General features: G+C 37.6%; 1 protein-coding gene across 1 annotated transcript in view; it reads left to right on the forward strand.

Moving 5' to 3' along the window:
• LOC127426468 (nidogen-1-like) overlaps positions 1-17,635 on the forward strand; it is a 43,824-nt gene extending 26,189 nt beyond the window's left edge. Inside the window, exons 10-20 of the mRNA XM_051673305.1 lie at positions 1,534-1,662; positions 1,800-1,943; positions 4,691-4,816; positions 9,527-9,766; positions 9,855-10,027; positions 11,619-11,745; positions 12,086-12,257; positions 12,363-12,520; positions 15,698-15,821; positions 16,399-16,511; positions 16,763-17,635. Coding sequence (XP_051529265.1) covers positions 1,534-1,662; positions 1,800-1,943; positions 4,691-4,816; positions 9,527-9,766; positions 9,855-10,027; positions 11,619-11,745; positions 12,086-12,257; positions 12,363-12,520; positions 15,698-15,821; positions 16,399-16,511; positions 16,763-16,890 — 1,634 coding nt within the window. The 3' untranslated portion in view covers positions 16,891-17,635. The remainder of the gene's footprint in view (positions 1-1,533; positions 1,663-1,799; positions 1,944-4,690; positions 4,817-9,526; positions 9,767-9,854; positions 10,028-11,618; positions 11,746-12,085; positions 12,258-12,362; positions 12,521-15,697; positions 15,822-16,398; positions 16,512-16,762) is intronic.
• The last annotated feature ends 949 nt before the right edge of the window (positions 17,636-18,584 follow it).

Genomic DNA, 18,584 nt, shown 5'->3' on the forward strand with positions numbered 1-18,584 from the left:
AACACCTTATATCAAGGTGTGCATAATTATTAGGCAGCTTCGTTTCCTCAGGTAAAATGGGCCAAGAAAGAGATTTAACTGACACTGAAAAGTCAAATATTGTAAAATGCCTTTCAGACAGATGCAACACTCTTAAAATAGCTAAACTATTGAGGCGTGACCACCGGACAATCAAACATTTTGTTGTGAATAGTCAACTGGGGCGCAAAAAACACATGGAGAAGAAAAGGTGCAAATTAACTGCAAAAGACTTGAGAAGAATTAAACGTGAAGCTACCAGGAACCCATTATCCTCCAATGCTACCATATTCCAGAACTGCAACCTACCTGGAGTGTCCAGAAGTACAAGGTGCCAAGTGCTCAGAGACATGGCCAAGGTCAAGAAGGCTGAAACACGACCACCACTGAATATATTCACGAGTTGAAGCGTCAAGATTGGGCAAAGAAATACATGAAGACATGAAGGTTTTATGGACAGATGAAATGAGAGTGACTCTTGATGGACCAGATGGATGGGCCCGTGGCTGGATCACTAATGGACACAGGGCATCACTTCGAGTCAGGTGCCAGCAAGGTGGAGGAGGGGTACTGGTATGGGCTGCTATCATTTAGGATGAGGTAGTTGGACCTTTTCGAGTTGAAGATGGACTGAAACTCAACTCTCAAACCTACTGCCAGTTTCTGGAAAGTACTTTCTTCAAGCAGTGGTACAGGAAGAAGTCCTCAGCATTCAAGAAGGCCATGATCTTTATGCAGGACAATGCTCCATCACATGCATCCAAGTACTCCACTGCTCGGCTAGCCAGCAAGAGCCTCAAAGATGCCCAAATAATGACTTGGCCCCCTTCCTCACCTGACTTAAATCCTACTGAGAACTTGTGGGCCCTTCTCAAACGTGAGATTTACAGGAAGACAATACACCTCTTTGAACAGCATTGGGGAGGCTGTGGTTGCTGCTTCAGCGAAAGTTGATGGTGAACAGATCAAGAAACTGACAGACTCCATGGATGGAAGGCTCATGGCGGTTATTGAAAAGAAGGGTGACCCGCCCCAACAACATTACTCGACCACTGGCGTGAGTTGGGGGGCGGGACTATCTGACTGTTTAAACAACAGAAGATGAGAAGCGTTTTCAGAAAGCAGTTTTGAAACCATTGTTTATTTTTGCAATTCTGTTCAGTGGTGCAAGTGTCGCAAAAATTACATACTTAAGCTTTAAACTGCTAACGAATTGCTACACAACAACAACAACTACCAAAGGAATGTACGTTAACGTTTAAGCACTTGTTTGCAATGTACAGTTTTAAAGGACGGGTTAGGCTGGTTTCAAAAATCCATTTTAAGTTATGACTGTGTAATTTATGTTGTCGAACAAAATGTGAAAGTCTCTTATTTTAGTCATAAATCAAAAAATGCACTTCTGAAAAACACATTGGAAATTCTCAAGGGAACCCAAGGCTTATAGCTCTATACCTCAAATACTGTGATATACAATTGAGAATATATTGCATTCTAACATTGTCTCCTTTTCAGATGTGGATGAGTGCTCGGAAACGCCTCTTATCTGCGGTCCGTACACCATGTGTAACAACCAACCTGGAACTTTCCGATGTGAATGTTTGGACGGTTTTCAGTTTGCCAGTGATGGACGGACATGTGTTGGTATGAGCGCAGTTGTTTGTGTGTGTGTGTGGTTTCAGATCTATCTGGTAGAATTATGTGTTTTTGAAAAAAACACCCACAAGGCAAAGCCACCAACCCACTTCTAAACACTGTTTGCATTTGAAACTGTTCTGTAGAAATGGATCATCCCATAGATCACTGCCAGAGACGAACGCATGACTGTGACATTCCGGAGCGCGCCAGATGCAGCTACACGGGGGGTTCCTCGTACGTCTGCTCATGTCTGCCGGGGTTTGCTGGAGATGGCCGCACCTGCCAGGGTAACTGTCTCAATCGCTATTATGTTCACAAGATCATATATGTGAGTGTAAAAGAAAAAACAGGAATATCTTTTTAGTGGAGGGAGTCATTTATTTTTCAAAAATAAGGTCTGTTCCAAACCCTAGTGGAGCTGCCTATCTAGGCAAAAGTTTTAGAATGCATCACATTCACAGAAAATGGTATGCCAGAATGCATCAAAACTAGCTCAGTAAAAACAATTAAGAGAAATGTTCATTATAAATGATTTTTTAATTTTTTTTATTTATCCAAATACTGCGAAGCATCAATAATAATACTGAATTAAAATTTGACCAAAATTTGTATGTGCCAAGTATTTTTTGTTTTTTAGAGCTCAGCAACATGCTAATGTCACACAAGCTTTTCAGAAGTGGGGAAGACTATTGTTTTTGGCGTCTGCAATGTTGCTCCCAAAAGCTGCTCAAACAGTGACATTTCTTAAAGAAAACAATTAACCAAGCTTGCGACATAATAAGCAAAATACCTAATTATGAAAACTGAAATAAACGTGTTACGTTGGATGACTGTGCGTGCATCTCTGAGCCAGCAGTGCTTTTATATTTCAAGCGCTGTCAATCATGCACATCACCGTTTCAATTACTGGCCATTTGTTGGGAAGCTCCGCCCATTTGAGCACACTATGGGCCGTGCGTCCTCTGACTTCTATGGACATATTTACGTAGAATAAGTGGTTTGCGTTACTTGAACAAAAAACACTATAGTGATGTGATATTTTACACTTTTATTCGCTAAAATAGTGAAATGCGCAAAGAATATATACATGGATTATTTGTACATCTTTAAACTCATCACTGACGCATTTCTTATAACATTTTAGGGAAACCCATGCTTCCTGTGTAGTCTTAAAGAAATATTCCGTGTTCAGTACAAGTTAATCTCAATCGACAGCATTTGTGGCATGATGTTGATTGCCACAGAAGTTAATTTCGAATCGTCCCTCCTTTTCTTTAAAAAAAAAAAAAGCAAAAATCGAAGTTACAGTCTGGTACTTACAATGGAATAAGGCCAATATTTGGAGGGAGCAGAAATATGTAGCTTATAATTTTATAAAAGCACTTACATTGGATTTGCTATATGCAACACATAATTTAAATGAATAAAAACCGACTGAATACTGTTCACAAGACTCTAGACTGTCATTTAAATGGTTAAACTTCTGCCGCACCGAGTCACGTGACACAACAGCATGCTGTCGATTTCCTTGAAGCGCTCTTACAGATGCAGCAGCAACAAAAGTGCCTCTTTATATGGATATGCTGCTTTAAAAAATCGGTTAATTTTTCGAGCGTCAACGTGCTGTTAAACATGAAGTACTTGGATGAGTACTGTGGAGCATGTTCGTTATTTTGAATAATTTTCAACTCTAACACATCTGTGGGTCATTTCGCTTCATTTTAGTCCAAATTTTGTTATATTTTTGTTTATCACTGTACAATAAGGTTCTACTCATTAACATTATATACATATATTCACTGTGCATTATCACATTGAGAATAAAAGAGTTCATGCAAAAGCTGGAAAATGTTGCTTTCAGAGGCTTTATATGGAGTTAGGATGAAAATAAGGTGCATTTCAAACTGTTCTGAGACCAGTGCAGACAGACAGCACACTGGAGGTTAAGTCATTCACTAAATAGGGAGCAAGGGAGCATCCTATAACTCTCTATGCAGTTAAGTGCATTCACTCCTAAAATCTGATCCAAAGTTCAGTTTCAGGCTGCAGATGATGTTTGGATCACTCAACATGTTTGACACGACATGAGACAATGATAATCAGTACATAGATTCAGAATTTATAATGTATCATTTTATTTTAACATGGTTGGCAGTGATTGGATGATGCTGGACATTACTTTGAATCTGAATTAATTATGCTAATTTCTGATGTAATGTCTGTAACGTCTCAAAAACATGAATTACCAACACTCCTGGAAACATAAACAATTTGATGAATTAAAAATTTTTCTATATCTTGATATTATTTAAAACGTAGTCCTGCTGTCCACATATGAGGACATCAGTTTTTAGGAAAACAGAAATACTCTGTGCTGCTGAGTAATATAGAGTATTTTAGAAGGTCTGCGCTCCGCTCTCACCCGACATCAGGGCCCCAAAAGGGAGGAAATGCTGTGACCCCGACAGGAAATGCTTGAATATATGCGCCACAGCTGTGCATGTCGTTTATCACGTTCCTCTTCCTCTTCACCAGTTTGTAATAACTGAGTTTGGACAGATTGCAGCTCACGCCCTGAACGGGTTCCTCAGCCTTAGATAATCACACTGAGATCGTTCGGTCTGAAAGGCTCCAGCTGGTTCAGTGTATGTTGAATAAGGGCTGCACATGTATGTTTGAATGCTCATGGGAGCGCAATGCAAGCCAGAGGCACCACGGATAGACATGCTTTAATAACCACACGCAACAGATGTGCATTCCTACTTATAGAGCGTTGATTCTGATGAGTAAAGACTAACAAACAATTACCTGAGCTAGAGTTTTCCATTTTCTAAAGAACATATAAGTGGCGTTCCTGTTATATCCACTGAAGTTTTGAGCAAACCCCTAACCCTACAGCAAGTATGACCTATAGTTATGATGACATCACTAATATAACAAGTCATCTTGATTCTTTCATGATTTTATCATTTTGATTTTATAATGTTGATTTTGACTCCTGATTGCATTTTCTCTTTTTCTGTGTGACATACAGATATAGATGAATGTCAGCCTGGTCGTTGCCATAGTGATGCCATCTGCTACAACACCCAGGGTTCTTTCACCTGTCAGTGCCGGCCAGGTTTCCATGGCGATGGCTTTAGCTGTACATCTGGGTCCGGTAGGTGTTAGTATGTGTTCTACACAGTTTTATTTGAGACTGACTTTAAAGACTAATATAGTGAAATGTGATTTCTGAAAGCGTTTATTCATTTGTAAGGAGATCCGCCTGTAAGATAATAGCTCTCATTGTGTTATTTGTGAGTTTGTTCCTTCCTCCACAGAGTTTCTTTTTTCCCTCAGGGATGAGGGGGGTTGGTCAGGGTAGTTTACATTATCATATGGTTCTCATATACAATGCCGTTGAGTCTCGGCACGCCTGCTCCAGTCAGTGGACCAAGAATTCATCTGGAATCTGTCTCTTTGTTCTGCATGTGTATACATATTGTACAGAGTTTTGTTGAAATGGAAGTGGTTGCTCATTGCTTTGTCATTTCACCAGTACAGTATGTACCATTCACCTGCTGTCTATCATTAAAAACATTAGATATAATCCGGTGAATAAAAAAGATGTCCTGGTCAAATTTTAACCTAAAGGATAAATTGAGAAATTATAATTGCATAAAGAAAAAGCATATTTTAGTTAAGGTTTTTCATAATAATTTCACATTACCCCTCTTATTACTGTAATACTTACTATAACTTTAATGTAAGTACTTTTAATACACATTTTTGATAAAACGAAATTAAGAAATTAAGCCTATTTTTATTGTTTGACATATACGTATGCACATGTTGAAATATGTTTAGTTTAGTTTACAATTTATTAAACATTCGGTTTGCCATAGAATTACAATTTGTCTTTGACACTGGCATAAAAAGTATATAGACAGATATATATATATATATATACAATAAATAGTTGGATGTAAACAGACATAAGTAAACATTAAACATAGGCAGACATTTAAAAAAGCTAACAAAAAACTTTAAAATTGCAAAATAACCCCAAAACATCATGAATAAAAAAAACAGCTCTATAGTTTAGTCTATAGAACTTAACCAAAATCACAATTCATTGAATTTTGGCAGTCCTGTTAAACTTCTCTGTGCTGTTCAGTATATTACAGCTCAATTCTACTGTGTTATAACACAGGTTTTGTCCCCAGGGCAAATATTTCACAGCACGTATGTGAGTCTGTCTCTGTCTGTCCATGTTTGTTGAGATGCCTGTAGTGATCTGCTAATTTGAGGGCAGGTGTCTTGTCTCTGACGCCTTAATAATTACAGCCCCCAGCCCAAATGTTTCATCCTTACTGTAAAACCCTCTTCTGTTCAACCCTAAGACATCACTGTTCAGCCCTTGAATGTAGCTGTTCAGCCTTGTAACATCCCTTTTCAAGTCTGTAGCATCATTGTTTAGCCCTGTATTTTCACTGTTTAGCTCTGTATTGTTGCTTTGTAACATCCCTGTTCAGCCATGTAACGCCACTGTTGAGCCCTGTAACATCACTTTTTTCAGCCCTGTAGCATCTCTTTTCAGCCCTGTAATGTCCCTGTTCAATCTTGTAACATCACTGTTCAGCCCTGTAACATCACTTTTTTAGCCATGTAACACCCCTGTTCAGCCCTGTAACATCAATTGTCAGCCCTGTAGTGCCTATTTTCAGCCCTGTAACTTCACTTTATAGCCCTTTAATGTGACTGTTCAGTTCTGTAATGTCGCTTTTCAGCCCTGTAGTGTCCCTGTTCAGCCCTGTAGGATTAGTCTTCAGCCTTGTTTTTTCACTGTTCAGTCCTGTATTGTCACTGTTTAGTCCTGTAATGTGACTGTTCAGCTCTGTAATGCCACTGTACAGCCCTGTAACGCCACTGTTAAGCCCTGTAATGTGACTGTTCAGCTCTAGGCAATTCCAGTGTTACGGACATGAAATTTGCATTGAAAATTTTAAATGTAACTTATATATAAAGTACACATTGCCAGTATATCGAACCTTTATATGTATACTTATAAACCCTGGAGATAGAGCCCATACATTAGGATGTGAATGTAAAGCCAAACCTTTGGCATACAAACTATTGACGAGACCCGCATCGTGACCCTTTTAGCGTGTAAACGGGTAATGTTTTGAGAGAACTGGATTTTTTTTAATTTTTTATTTTTTATTATTAAAACAGATCTCTGATGTAGAAAGTGTTACACTGAATAATAAATTAGCAGGGGATTAGAGACAAATAAATAGTAATAATAATAAATATAAATAAATAATTTATAATTATACTCGGCTTTTATTTTTTATTTTATTTATTTATTTTTATTTTTTTTTAAATGCCTGTTAGAAAAGTATCTACCTTTGTAGAGCAATACAATATTTTGGGCAATTGCAGAATAGTCACATTAGTCACATATACACTTCAGAAAATTGAGTACTCAACTATTTCTGGGATTAAAAGATACAAGAACCAAATCAGTGTGGAACATTGTATCTCAAAAGGAGTACAATGTGGCCCCCATGCACTACCTAAAGCCCGACGAGGCCGCTGTACCAAAATAGTTGCCCAACCCTGCTCTAAAACATTATGGATGTGAGATAGCACTGAAATGCAGCAACCTCTTAAATGTGTCCCATATCATTTCAAAAAGAAGCACTGTTATGACAAAGCGTACATAAATCTCAGACATTTCCTTGTCTTTCTGAAAAATAAGTATTGTTAACATAAAGTGAAAATAAAAAAAAATTGCCTGTAAAAATGCCTGTTTAGTAAATGTTGTTTTAGAAATGGAGCACCCATCTTAAGAGGTTGATAAACAATGCAAGTTTTAAAAAAAATCATTATAGTACTATAATGCAGTAAAAGGTACACCTAAATTATTAATTTAAAAGGGGTTTTGTTCTTTTGCCTAAAACTTAATTTTTCCATGGGATGGTTGACATTTCTGTGGAATTGCCCCTGTGTAATATCAATGTTAAGCCTTGTAACGTCACTGTACAGCCCTATATTGTCACTGTTCAGTCCTGTAATGTCACTGTTCAGTCCTGTAATGTGACTCTTCAGTTGCTGTTCAGCCCTGTAACGTCACTTTTAAGCCCTGCGACATCACTGTTCAGCCCTGTATTGCCACTCCTCAGCCCTGTATTGTCACTGTTCATCCCTGTAAAGTCACTGTTCAGCCCTGTAATGTCACTGTTTAACACTGTATTGTCACTGTTCAGCCCTGTAATGTCACTGTTTAACACTGTATTGTCACTGTTCAGCCCTGTATTGCCACTCCTCAGCCCTGTATTGTCACTGTTCATCCCTGTAAAGTCACTGTTCAGCCCTGTAATGTCACTGTTTAACACTGTATTGTCACTCTTCAGCCCTGTATTGTTGCTGTTCAGCCCTGTAACGTCACTGTTCAGCCCTGTATTGTTACTATTCAGTCCTGTAAATGTGACTCTTAAGTCACTGTTTAGCCCTGCGACATCACTGTTCAGCCCTGTATTGCCACTCCTCAGCCCTGTATTGTCACTGTTCATCCCTGTAAAGTCACTGTTCAGCCCTGTAATGTCACTGTTTAACACTGTATTGTCACTGTTCAGCCCTGTATTGCCACTCCTCAGCCCTGTATTGTCACTGTTCATCCCTGTAAAGTCACTGTTCAGCCCTGTAATGTCACTGTTTAACACTGTATTGTCACTCTTCAGCCCTGTATTGTTGCTGTTCAGCCCTGTAACGTCACTGTTCAGCCCTGTATTGTTACTATTCAGTCCTGTAAATGTGACTCTTAAGTCACTGTTTAGCCCTGCGACATCACTGTTCAGCCCTGTATTGCCACTCCTCAGCCCTGTATTGTCACTGTTCATCCCTGTAAAGTCACTGTTCAGCCCTGTAATGTCACTGTTTAACACTGTATTGTCACTCTTCAGCCCTGTATTGTCACTGTTCATCCCTGTAAAGTCACTGTTCAGCCCTGTAATGTCACTGTTTAACACTGTATTGTCACTCTTCAGTCCTGTATTGTTACTGTTCAGTCCTGTAAATGTGATTCTTAAGTCACTGTTTAGCCCTGCGACATCACTGTTCAGCCCTGTATTGCCGCTGTTTAACACTGTATTGCCACTCTTCAGCCCTGTATTGCCACTCTTCAGCCCTGTATTGCCACTCTTCAGCCCTGTATTGTCACTGTTCAGCCCTATAAAGTCACTGTTCAGCCCTGTAATGTCACTGTTAAACACTGTATTGTCACTCTTCAGCCCTGTATTGTTGCTGTTCAGCCCTGTAAAGTCACTGTTCAGCCCTGTAATGTCACTGTTCAGTTCTGTATTGTTACTGTTCAGTCCTGTAAATGTGACTCTTAAGTCACTGTTTAGCCCTGCGACATCACTGTTCAGCCCTGTATTGCCGCTGTTTAACACTGTATTGTCACTCTTCAGCCCTGTATTGTCATTGTTCAGCCCTGTAACATTGCTCTTCAGCCTTGCAATGTCACTGTTTACAACTGTATTTTCACTGTTTAGTCCTGTAATGTGACTGTTCAGCTCTTTAATGTCACTGTTCATCTCTGTAGAGGAGAGAGTGTGTGTTGTTTGTGTTTAGATAGATTATATTCAGGACATGAGTATGTTGTAATGGTTTGTGGTGACCCGCAGTGGGTCGGGGACAAAGGTCGATCACAGATTCTGTAAACCAGATGTCACCACAATACCAGCCCATCCCAAGTTTAGAATTTTTGCATTCTTCAATAACAGCCTCTTTGCCAAACTTCACTTTAGTGGTTTCTTTTAAATTTGTAGAGGGTTTGTAAGAGTTTGCATGCTAACTGATTGTATATTTTTTCGTATTTCAGATCGTGAGAAGACAGCATGTGAGCATCAAAGAGAATCGGCGCTGGCCGCGTCCTCTTCCTCTGGTGGATACTTTTTCTTCCGTCCGCGTCCAGCCGTTGGGCAGTACGTGCCCACCTGTGATAGCTACGGTGCTTACGAACCCACACAGTGTCATGCCAGCATCGGCCAGTGTTGGTGTGTGGACGGGTCTGGACAGGAAATTCCAGGTTCCAGAACTGGACCTGGCAACAGACCCATGTGTAAGCACACAAACAGACTCATGTCATAACTGACCAGAATCTGACATCAGCACCTTAAATGACATCGAGCCCCTTCCTCTTTCCATAGGTATTGACTACAACGTGGCTCCGCCCATCATTGGCCCCACCCCAAAGCCTGACATCAGCCCATTGGCTCCAGGAGCTAACATCTTATTCACACAGAGCGGTAAGATCGAGCACATCCCATTCGACGGCATCCGAATGAATAAAGAAGAAGCAAAGACCATGCTGCACGTACCAGTGAGTTGACCTTTCACCCAGGGCATCTTATGAAGATGTTTATCATCTCAAACTTGTGTAGATGTTAGATATGCTTTTGTTAGAATACTCTACATGTACATGGCCCCAAAAAGTATTTGGGTGCTTAAGATAACACAAGCACACTTCTCAAGTAAACATTTTACAAAAACACATTTATTAGGCTTGAAATTATTAAACAACAGATCCAAAATAAGGAGTTTTGTGACACTTTGTGTTTGTCAAACATCAGTGGAATATGTTCATAGTTCATGTGATGAACTACACCTGTGGTTACTTTTTCTAGGAATGTGACTTAAGCTAACTTAATTAAATCTGCACAGAAATGGTAAAACCTCAATTTACTGCCATCGTCAACTACACCAACAGATACAATCTTTAGTCATGTCTCAGTATGTCACATTCCAGGAAAACTAGAAAACAAGAGATTATTTTTATGAATGCTGGTCACACTGAGGCGGCTGTGATTTGACACTCGGTGTGGGTTCTTCCGAATCTTTGGAGACAATTACACAATATTACATCCACATATTCTGAGTTACTGCAGTTTACCATTCAGTCAAGCAACTACAACAACTACTTTCCTATCCACAATATTCCTGAGTCCCATGATGCTTTGTGGGCGATGTGGGTGGAACTTCCAGTTAAGCGTAAACAGTCATTATGTTATGTAATAACGCAGCATTAAAAATGACAGAAACTTGAGAACAAATGATCACAGAATTATAGTGAGGCAATATTGTTCTTCCTCGCCTATCTGTTAATGATTATGGGTTTCAGGATGATGGCCAAATATCGCAAATAGAAGCATTTTAGTTTATTTATCCATCGATGGAAGAACCTGAGCAGACTAACATAAAAAGCTATGTAGCCTATTAGCACCTTCACAGCTGTAAAGTTGGACATGTTTTGAGAACTATAGAAAATTATGGTTATGTTAAAACATATATAGAGTCTAGTCAGAACCTGAAGAGTTTGTTGTACTGAGATTATGTACTTAATGCAGATACAGGGGAGGTCTAGACAGCAGGATGCTCGTGTATTACAGGACTCAGACGATGATACTGTCATTCTCAGTTTTTCAGATAAAATACAATTATTTTGCAGGAGATGAATGTGTAGTAAGCTAAATCTAGCTTTATGATTGTTAGTTTACATACTTAATCTCTATCTAAATCTATAACTTTCATTAAATATTTTAGTGTTGACTGAACAACCGATCCTGTTGAGATTGAATTTATTGTTGTTGTGTAGGAAATAACGATGTCTTAGCAGCCACACAATAAACTGTACCATTCAAACTCGCTGAGAATATTGTGGATTCAACATGGGCTCTACAAATCACGTAATTTCAGCATGTTTCAATGCAAAATAGGAATAAAGTGGGCCTGAAAAGTTAACGTGTCGAAACACAAGGTATTCTGGTATTTAAACTCGAAGGCTGGACTTGCCTTCCATATTAAACATTGCAATTTTTCCCATTAATTTCTCTACGGATGTTCTGTTTACTCCCCCATATGCTGACTCTGTCTTGACTTTCAGCTGTATCATTTGCTTTCATGTGTCTCTGCAGGGTAAAGTCGTGATCGCTGTGGCGTACGACTGCATGGAGAAGATGGTTTACTGGTCTGATATCACACAACCGGCCATTAGCAGAGCAAACATGCAGGGTGGCCAGACTACTGATATCATCAAAACAGGTTTGTGACTTAGCCCATTATCCTGTATGATGTAAAAGAAGCTATACATTTCTTAAACAACTGTTTTTTAACACATAATCTTATGATTAAAAACCTGTCACATTTAAGACATTTGCTCTGTTATTAAGACATTTAAAGTCAACATGAAAAGGAGTTCACAACCTATTTTACTTCTGCAATGTAACATATTTAATTGTGAAACAGAATATTCAACAAGAAAAACAACTGACTTGATTGGATGTCTATATGAAATCTAGACAATGTTTACATAGGTAAACAATTGAAAAAAAGCATTCGTGTGAACGGCCTCTAATTGTATTTATTCTCTTTCCATGGACAGATCTGGGCAGTCCTGAAGGAATCGCGATTGATCACATGTCCCGGAACATGTACTGGACTGATTCTATACTGGACCGAATTGAAGTTTCAAGATTAGACGGGAGTTTTCGACGCGTCCTCTTCGACAATGACCTCATCAATCCACGACCAATCATTGCTGACCCCAGCTATGGGTACATGCTCTACCGTAAACACTGTGACATCAGAGATGTATTTGCTGTGGAAAGCGTTGAATGTCGAAACGAGTAAATGTCGAATCTCTCTTTCCTGTAACTCAGACATCTATACTGGGCCGACTGGAACCGAGACGGACCCAAGATTGAGCGCTCCAACATGGACGGTACTGACAGAACAGTGCTGGTGAAAGATGACCTGGGGCTGCCCAACGGATTGACATTTGACCCCCACACCAGACAGCTCTGCTGGGCGGATGCAGGTCAGAGTTAATAATTGTTGACATAATTACGGTTCATTTTGAATATTGATTTCAAAATTATACTGTAAATACATGTTGCTACTCAGAAGTCAATTGACTACCTGGTGGTTGACCAATGTGAGTTTTTCAACAACTAATATTAATCTTGATTACAGAGCCAATAAAATGTTAGTGTTTGGGCTGTTGGTTTAAACGCATTAATTGAGTGCAATTAATTACATGAAAAATAACGTGTTAAAAAGTGAAATGCTCCAAAAGCATCCATCTGACGCACGAGTACATAGACCAACAATTAATTAAAATAAAATAGAGCAGAGGGATGTAGGCCAATAACAGGGTTATGTTCAATGATATGGTAATAAAACAAACAATATTATGACTTTTAAGCCACTTTTTGTATTGTCTAAATGCTTTACTTGTCTGTTGCCACAATATATTAATATAATGCTATGCATTTGAAATATCTGAATTATAATATTTATTATACAGTATATTATATATATAATTATTCTAAATATTATATACTAAATTATCTTTATTAGGGGGCCTTTCTTAGTATATATTCATATGTGATTAATTTTATTAATTAACCCTTTAAGCTCATATGGGTCTGCAAGAAAAAAATGTTGGTCAAAATATTAATAACTACAGTTTTGACCAACACAAAATTAGTATCGTTTGAAAGCTTAGAAGCTCTACATTCCAATGCATGTAGACATTATTACCAAAACTAAACAAGTGCTTTGAAATTTGCAGACAAATCAGAAGTGTTTCGTTTTGGTAATTAAAAAAAGTAATTGCACTGCACATATTTTTGCAATCAGTAAAAGCATCAACCTGATCAAATAGCCATGTGTCATATGTTGTTGGAAAGCTCTCAGAGAGTAGAATCCAACCAGCCTATATGTTGTACTCACAGACTAAAAATATAGCGAGTAATAGTGAAGAATATGTCTCTGACAATTATGTTCATGTTGCTTATATGCTGCATTTTGGCTTATATCTTCACGAAAAATAAACAGAACATAAATCATCACCAATAAAATATCAGTAAAACCACTACTTAGAGGAGGCGATTATCTTTCAAACGAGTCCACACACAAGGTAATCGGATGCATAGATCATTAGATAATCCACATGAAGTGCTATGTTACATATGACCACCAGGAGATGCCGCCTAATACATGTTACAGACTCAATGATGACTCAAATGACACAGAATGAAACTCATTCTGTGAAATCTCATTACTAAAATCATGTCTGCATGCTATGCAAACCTTTAGTCATTGTTGTGTTTGCATGTGTAATTAGTTCTCATGTACAATTATTATGTTTTATTTGTTTAGAGAGGCTTTTTGACACATGGAGATGTTTTTAGACACTATGATCAATTATTTTTGTTATGCTATAACTTGATTGTCATATCAACACAAACATTTTCTCAGATACAGTTGACATGATTTGGAATAAAACAAAAGCAGTTTTCTGGAGCCACCATATTAACACCCAGAGATATATAATGTCAAATAAGGAAAATATGAAAAAAATAAAAATCTTCGGCTCAATTTTTTTGGTGATTTTTCAGCAGTTTCTTACGCTGAGTCTCATAATGTCTCATAATCTATATCATTACAAAATTTGAAAAGTTTTCTTAACAATGATTCCAAACACTTTACATTTGTTGAGTTATAAGCTTTTAATTTTGGTTATGCCACTGAAACCTGAAATCTTTAAAAACACCTTAGAGCTTGAAGGGTTAATCGGCACATCATGTTATTAATTCTATTACAAATTTGAATTGATTGACATCCCTAGTTAGTATATGCAGGTATATACAATTATTGACAGCAAATGAAACGGCCACAAAATTTCTGAACACTTGTTTCACACAGTATTTACTGAAAATTCACTGAACCTCCTGAGACCCTGCGTTCACATGCGTGGACATACGTTTTGGCTTCGCTATATAAATTAATTTCATTTAAACCAACTGATCTCAGTTCAGGAGAATCTAAGCTATCATTAAAGGGGTTAACTTGTGATGCACCGAGTCACGTGACAAATTAACATGGTGCCGATCTCTGCTAAGTTTGTCTTTGGCAGAAACGGCAGCAAAACTACATCTGATAAGAAACCTCTTTAAGTTTTTACATTGAAACCTGTTTGAGTAGAAAGTTTAGAGTCTCTAGTTTCATCCGATATGCCATTTTTAAAATTTCATCGATATCAGTGAAATGGCATGCTGTTAAACACAATGTCACGTACGTGGACTACAGCTTCATTTTCCTTAAAATATCCAATATTCACTGTGCATTATCACATTGAGAATCAATAAGTTCATCCAAAAGCTGAAAAATGTTGCTTTCAGAGGCTTTATATGGAGTTAGGATGAAAATAAGGTGCATTTCAAACTGTTCTGAGACCAGTGCAGACAGACAGCACACTGGAGGTTAAGTCATTCACTAAATAGGGAGCAAGGGAGCATCCTATAGCTCTCTATGCAGTTAAGTGCATTCACTCCTAAAATCTGATCAAAAGTTCAGTTTCAGGCTGCAGATGATGTTTGGATCACTCAACATGTTTGACAGACATGAGACAATGATAATCAGTACATAGATTCAGAATTTATAATGTATCATTTTATTTTAACATGATTGACAGTGATTGGATGATGCTGGACATTACTATGAATCAGAATTAATTATGATAATTTCTGATGTAAAGTCTGTAACGTCTCAAAAACATGAATAATCAACACTCCTGGACACATAATAAACAATTTTATGATTATTATTTAAAATTTCACAACTTAGTCCTGCTGTCCACATATGTGGACATACATTTTTAGGAAAACTATTTGCTCTAAAAAATTATATATATATATATATATATATATATATTTATTTATTTTATATTTTTTGCCATGTTTCATATGGGCTACTAGTTACAAATCAAAAAGGGGAATGGAAAAAGCACACAGCCGTCATGCTCAGGTTTTAGGAGGTTAAGAATAGCTGAAAACAGAAAATGTGTGTTATCTAATGTCAAGACGGTAGATTGTAAAAACAATTCCGTAGGGAACTACAACTAATCTGCAAAGCGGGCGCAGTTATTGGCTGATGCTGACCATCAAATATCTTCTTTCTTGATTTACAGTCTTTGTGTTTGTTGTTTCAGGAACTCGTAAGGTGGAGTGTATCGATCCGTTCTCACGCCTCAGGAGGAAAGTGACTGAAGGGATTCAGTATCCATTTGCCATCGTGTCATACGGAAGAAACCTTTACTACACCGACTGGAGAAGGTATTTCAAACAGTCCATCTCTTCATTTATAATAAAGTAGTGCTTTTGTTTACAAATTATCACTCATAAGTTTGATTCATCTCTATGGACTGCTCTTAGTGGCTGTTCAAACCGAACACATTCTTGCGTTAAAGCTAGAAGCAGTGCAATGAAAAGAGCAGAATGCAGGTGTTTTTAAAAGTTAAATTGACTTGGTGTCTAAAAAACATAGCGCTCCTATGCAAGACGCTGGTAAAAAAGCAAGATGCAGCACAGCGGTCAAAGACGACCATCTACCGCATGTTTACCATTGAACTTTTGAAAAACAGCGTTTATGGATGTAAAAACACGTTTAATGTGAACAGCCCATTATGGATTGGCTGACTTTTTGGGAGTTTGTTTAGTACCTGAAATTGTAATGCATCATATCCCCTGACCTGTTTAACCTGAAGTTCAGTGTCTGCTGACCTAAAGTGTTTGGGCAGATTATGATTTGTTTGATCTGTGTGACCATTAACCCAGAGTGTCTTTACTGGTGTGGGGTCTGTGTTTGTTTTTTAATGGCATGGTACTGTAAATGTATTGTTTTTGTTGCTAGGGAAGCGGTGGTTGCCGTGGATCATCAAGATGGGATGGAGGTGGAGGAGTTTCTTCCTCAAAGACGGACACGTACATACGGCATCACGATCACTTACCCACAATGCCCTCAAGGTCTGACATCAGATTATTATATATATATAAAAAGTTTCCTGAAGGAAATAGCAAGTCAGCAGTAAAATAGTGTTAAAGTTCGAGGTGCAATATTTTTCTAAATTGGAACAAAAAATACAATTACAGATCAAATTTTCAGATGCAAACATGAACACTCGCAAACCACACGAGAAGTGAATATATGTATAAGCTGTAATAATTAGTTCTGAATTGATCATGTTCATCTTTTAACACTTGACTGTTTTCCACAGGTGTGAACTATTGCTCTCGTGATAACGGAGGATGTTCTCACTTATGTCTGCCGCGGCCGGGCAGATTCACCTGCAGGTGTCCCGATGCCAGAGATGGTTCATGTGTGGAAGAGGGCGAGAATTTCTGAGTCGACCTGTGACTGAAAGAGTCTCAGAACTCATTGCGGAAATGATTTGTATTCTTTATGACAAATCTCCCTCATACTTGGGCGGAGAGAATCAATATAGATTAAAAAGTCCAAAAAACTGGGATGCAACCCATATATCGTGACCATATCGGTATTGGCCAATATTAGTTGGACAATTAAACGGTTATCTTTTTTTCTACTGTACATTAAAATTTTTGATCCCTGATTTTACTTATACATGTCAAATTCTAGTGTGAACAGTATTTTATTTGTTTTAAAACAGGCAAAAAAAAATCGAATTTATAATATTAGCAATCACATCACTTTAATAAGCCATAGAAAAAATATTATCGTTGTTTTTTTATTTGTAAGCAAGCAAAACAGTATAGATTTATAATATTGGCATTCATATTTGTTTTTGCTCAAATATATATATATATATATTAGTGGTAATCAGTTTCTAACATTCCCTATATGGGTGCATCCCTACTAAAAACAAAACTTTCATTTTCACATGAATTCTGAAATTAGACTGCCTAGCCGATAGTTCAAGAATAAATGAATCTTATTCATATATTTGAGTTTTTTAGTCCCTCAGCTTGTGGAAGAAATTAATCTTACAGTCATAATTCAGGGATTAAAAGTGCTCAGTTACCCAGAATGCCACAGAAAGCCGGGAATTAAAGAAATATTCCGGGTTCAATACAAGTTCAGCTGAATGACAGCATTTGTGGCATAATGTTGATTACCACAAAAATTAATTTAGACTCGTTCCTCCTTTTCTTTAAAAAAAGCACAAATGTGTGTTCCAGTGAGACACGTACAATGGAAGTCAATGGGGTCCATTTTTATAGGGTTTATAGGCAGAAATCACTTACATTAATTCTTCTGTTAAACTCATGTATTATTTGAGCTGTAAAGTTGTTTAAATCATCATTTTTTAATAGTCGTTTTAGGGTTTGTTGAAATTACATCATCAAATCATCTCTAACTTTCCACAGATGCGGTTAGTAAGTGTATGACAGTAAAATCATGTTAACACATATATTGTTTATGTCTTGTGTCTATACTTTTGAAACAGTGAGTATTATAATGTTTACAGATTTACCCCATTGACTTCCATTGTAAGTGTCTCACTGGAACACACATTTAAAGAAAAGGAGGGACGAGTCCAAATTAATTTTTGTGGTAATCAACATTATGACACAAATGCTGTCGATTGAGCTGAACTTGTATTGAACACAGAATATTCCTTTAAATGTATTTCAGGGGCATACATTTATACTGTTCAGTAATGTTGATTAGGTGAAATATGTTATTTTCAGTTATATTTTAATCTGATTTTTAAATTGTCAAATATTTCATTTTGTTTTTTTGTAAATATCAAAACTATATAGTCATTATCCGATATATATATATATTTTCTTGATGGTGCTCAGGTTATTTTATGTTTACACTCAAACGGTCCATCTGTACGGGGCCCTCAGCGCTCGGGACTTTATGGCCCCAGATGGGAATTCACACTCATTGTTTACACATTGCATGATGGGACGGCGGGCACTGTGGATACAGCTGGACAAAGGAAGAACAACAAGAGAGACAGACAGGAAGAGAGACTGTTTTCTGTACAGCTGTTCAATTAAAACATATTTTTTAAAGAAGTTTTATTTTCTTTCATTGATTTGTTCTTCATA

The sequence above is a fragment of the Myxocyprinus asiaticus genome, chromosome 35, assembly GCF_019703515.2.
Source record: "Myxocyprinus asiaticus isolate MX2 ecotype Aquarium Trade chromosome 35, UBuf_Myxa_2, whole genome shotgun sequence".
NCBI lineage: Eukaryota > Metazoa > Chordata > Actinopteri > Cypriniformes > Catostomidae > Myxocyprinus > Myxocyprinus asiaticus.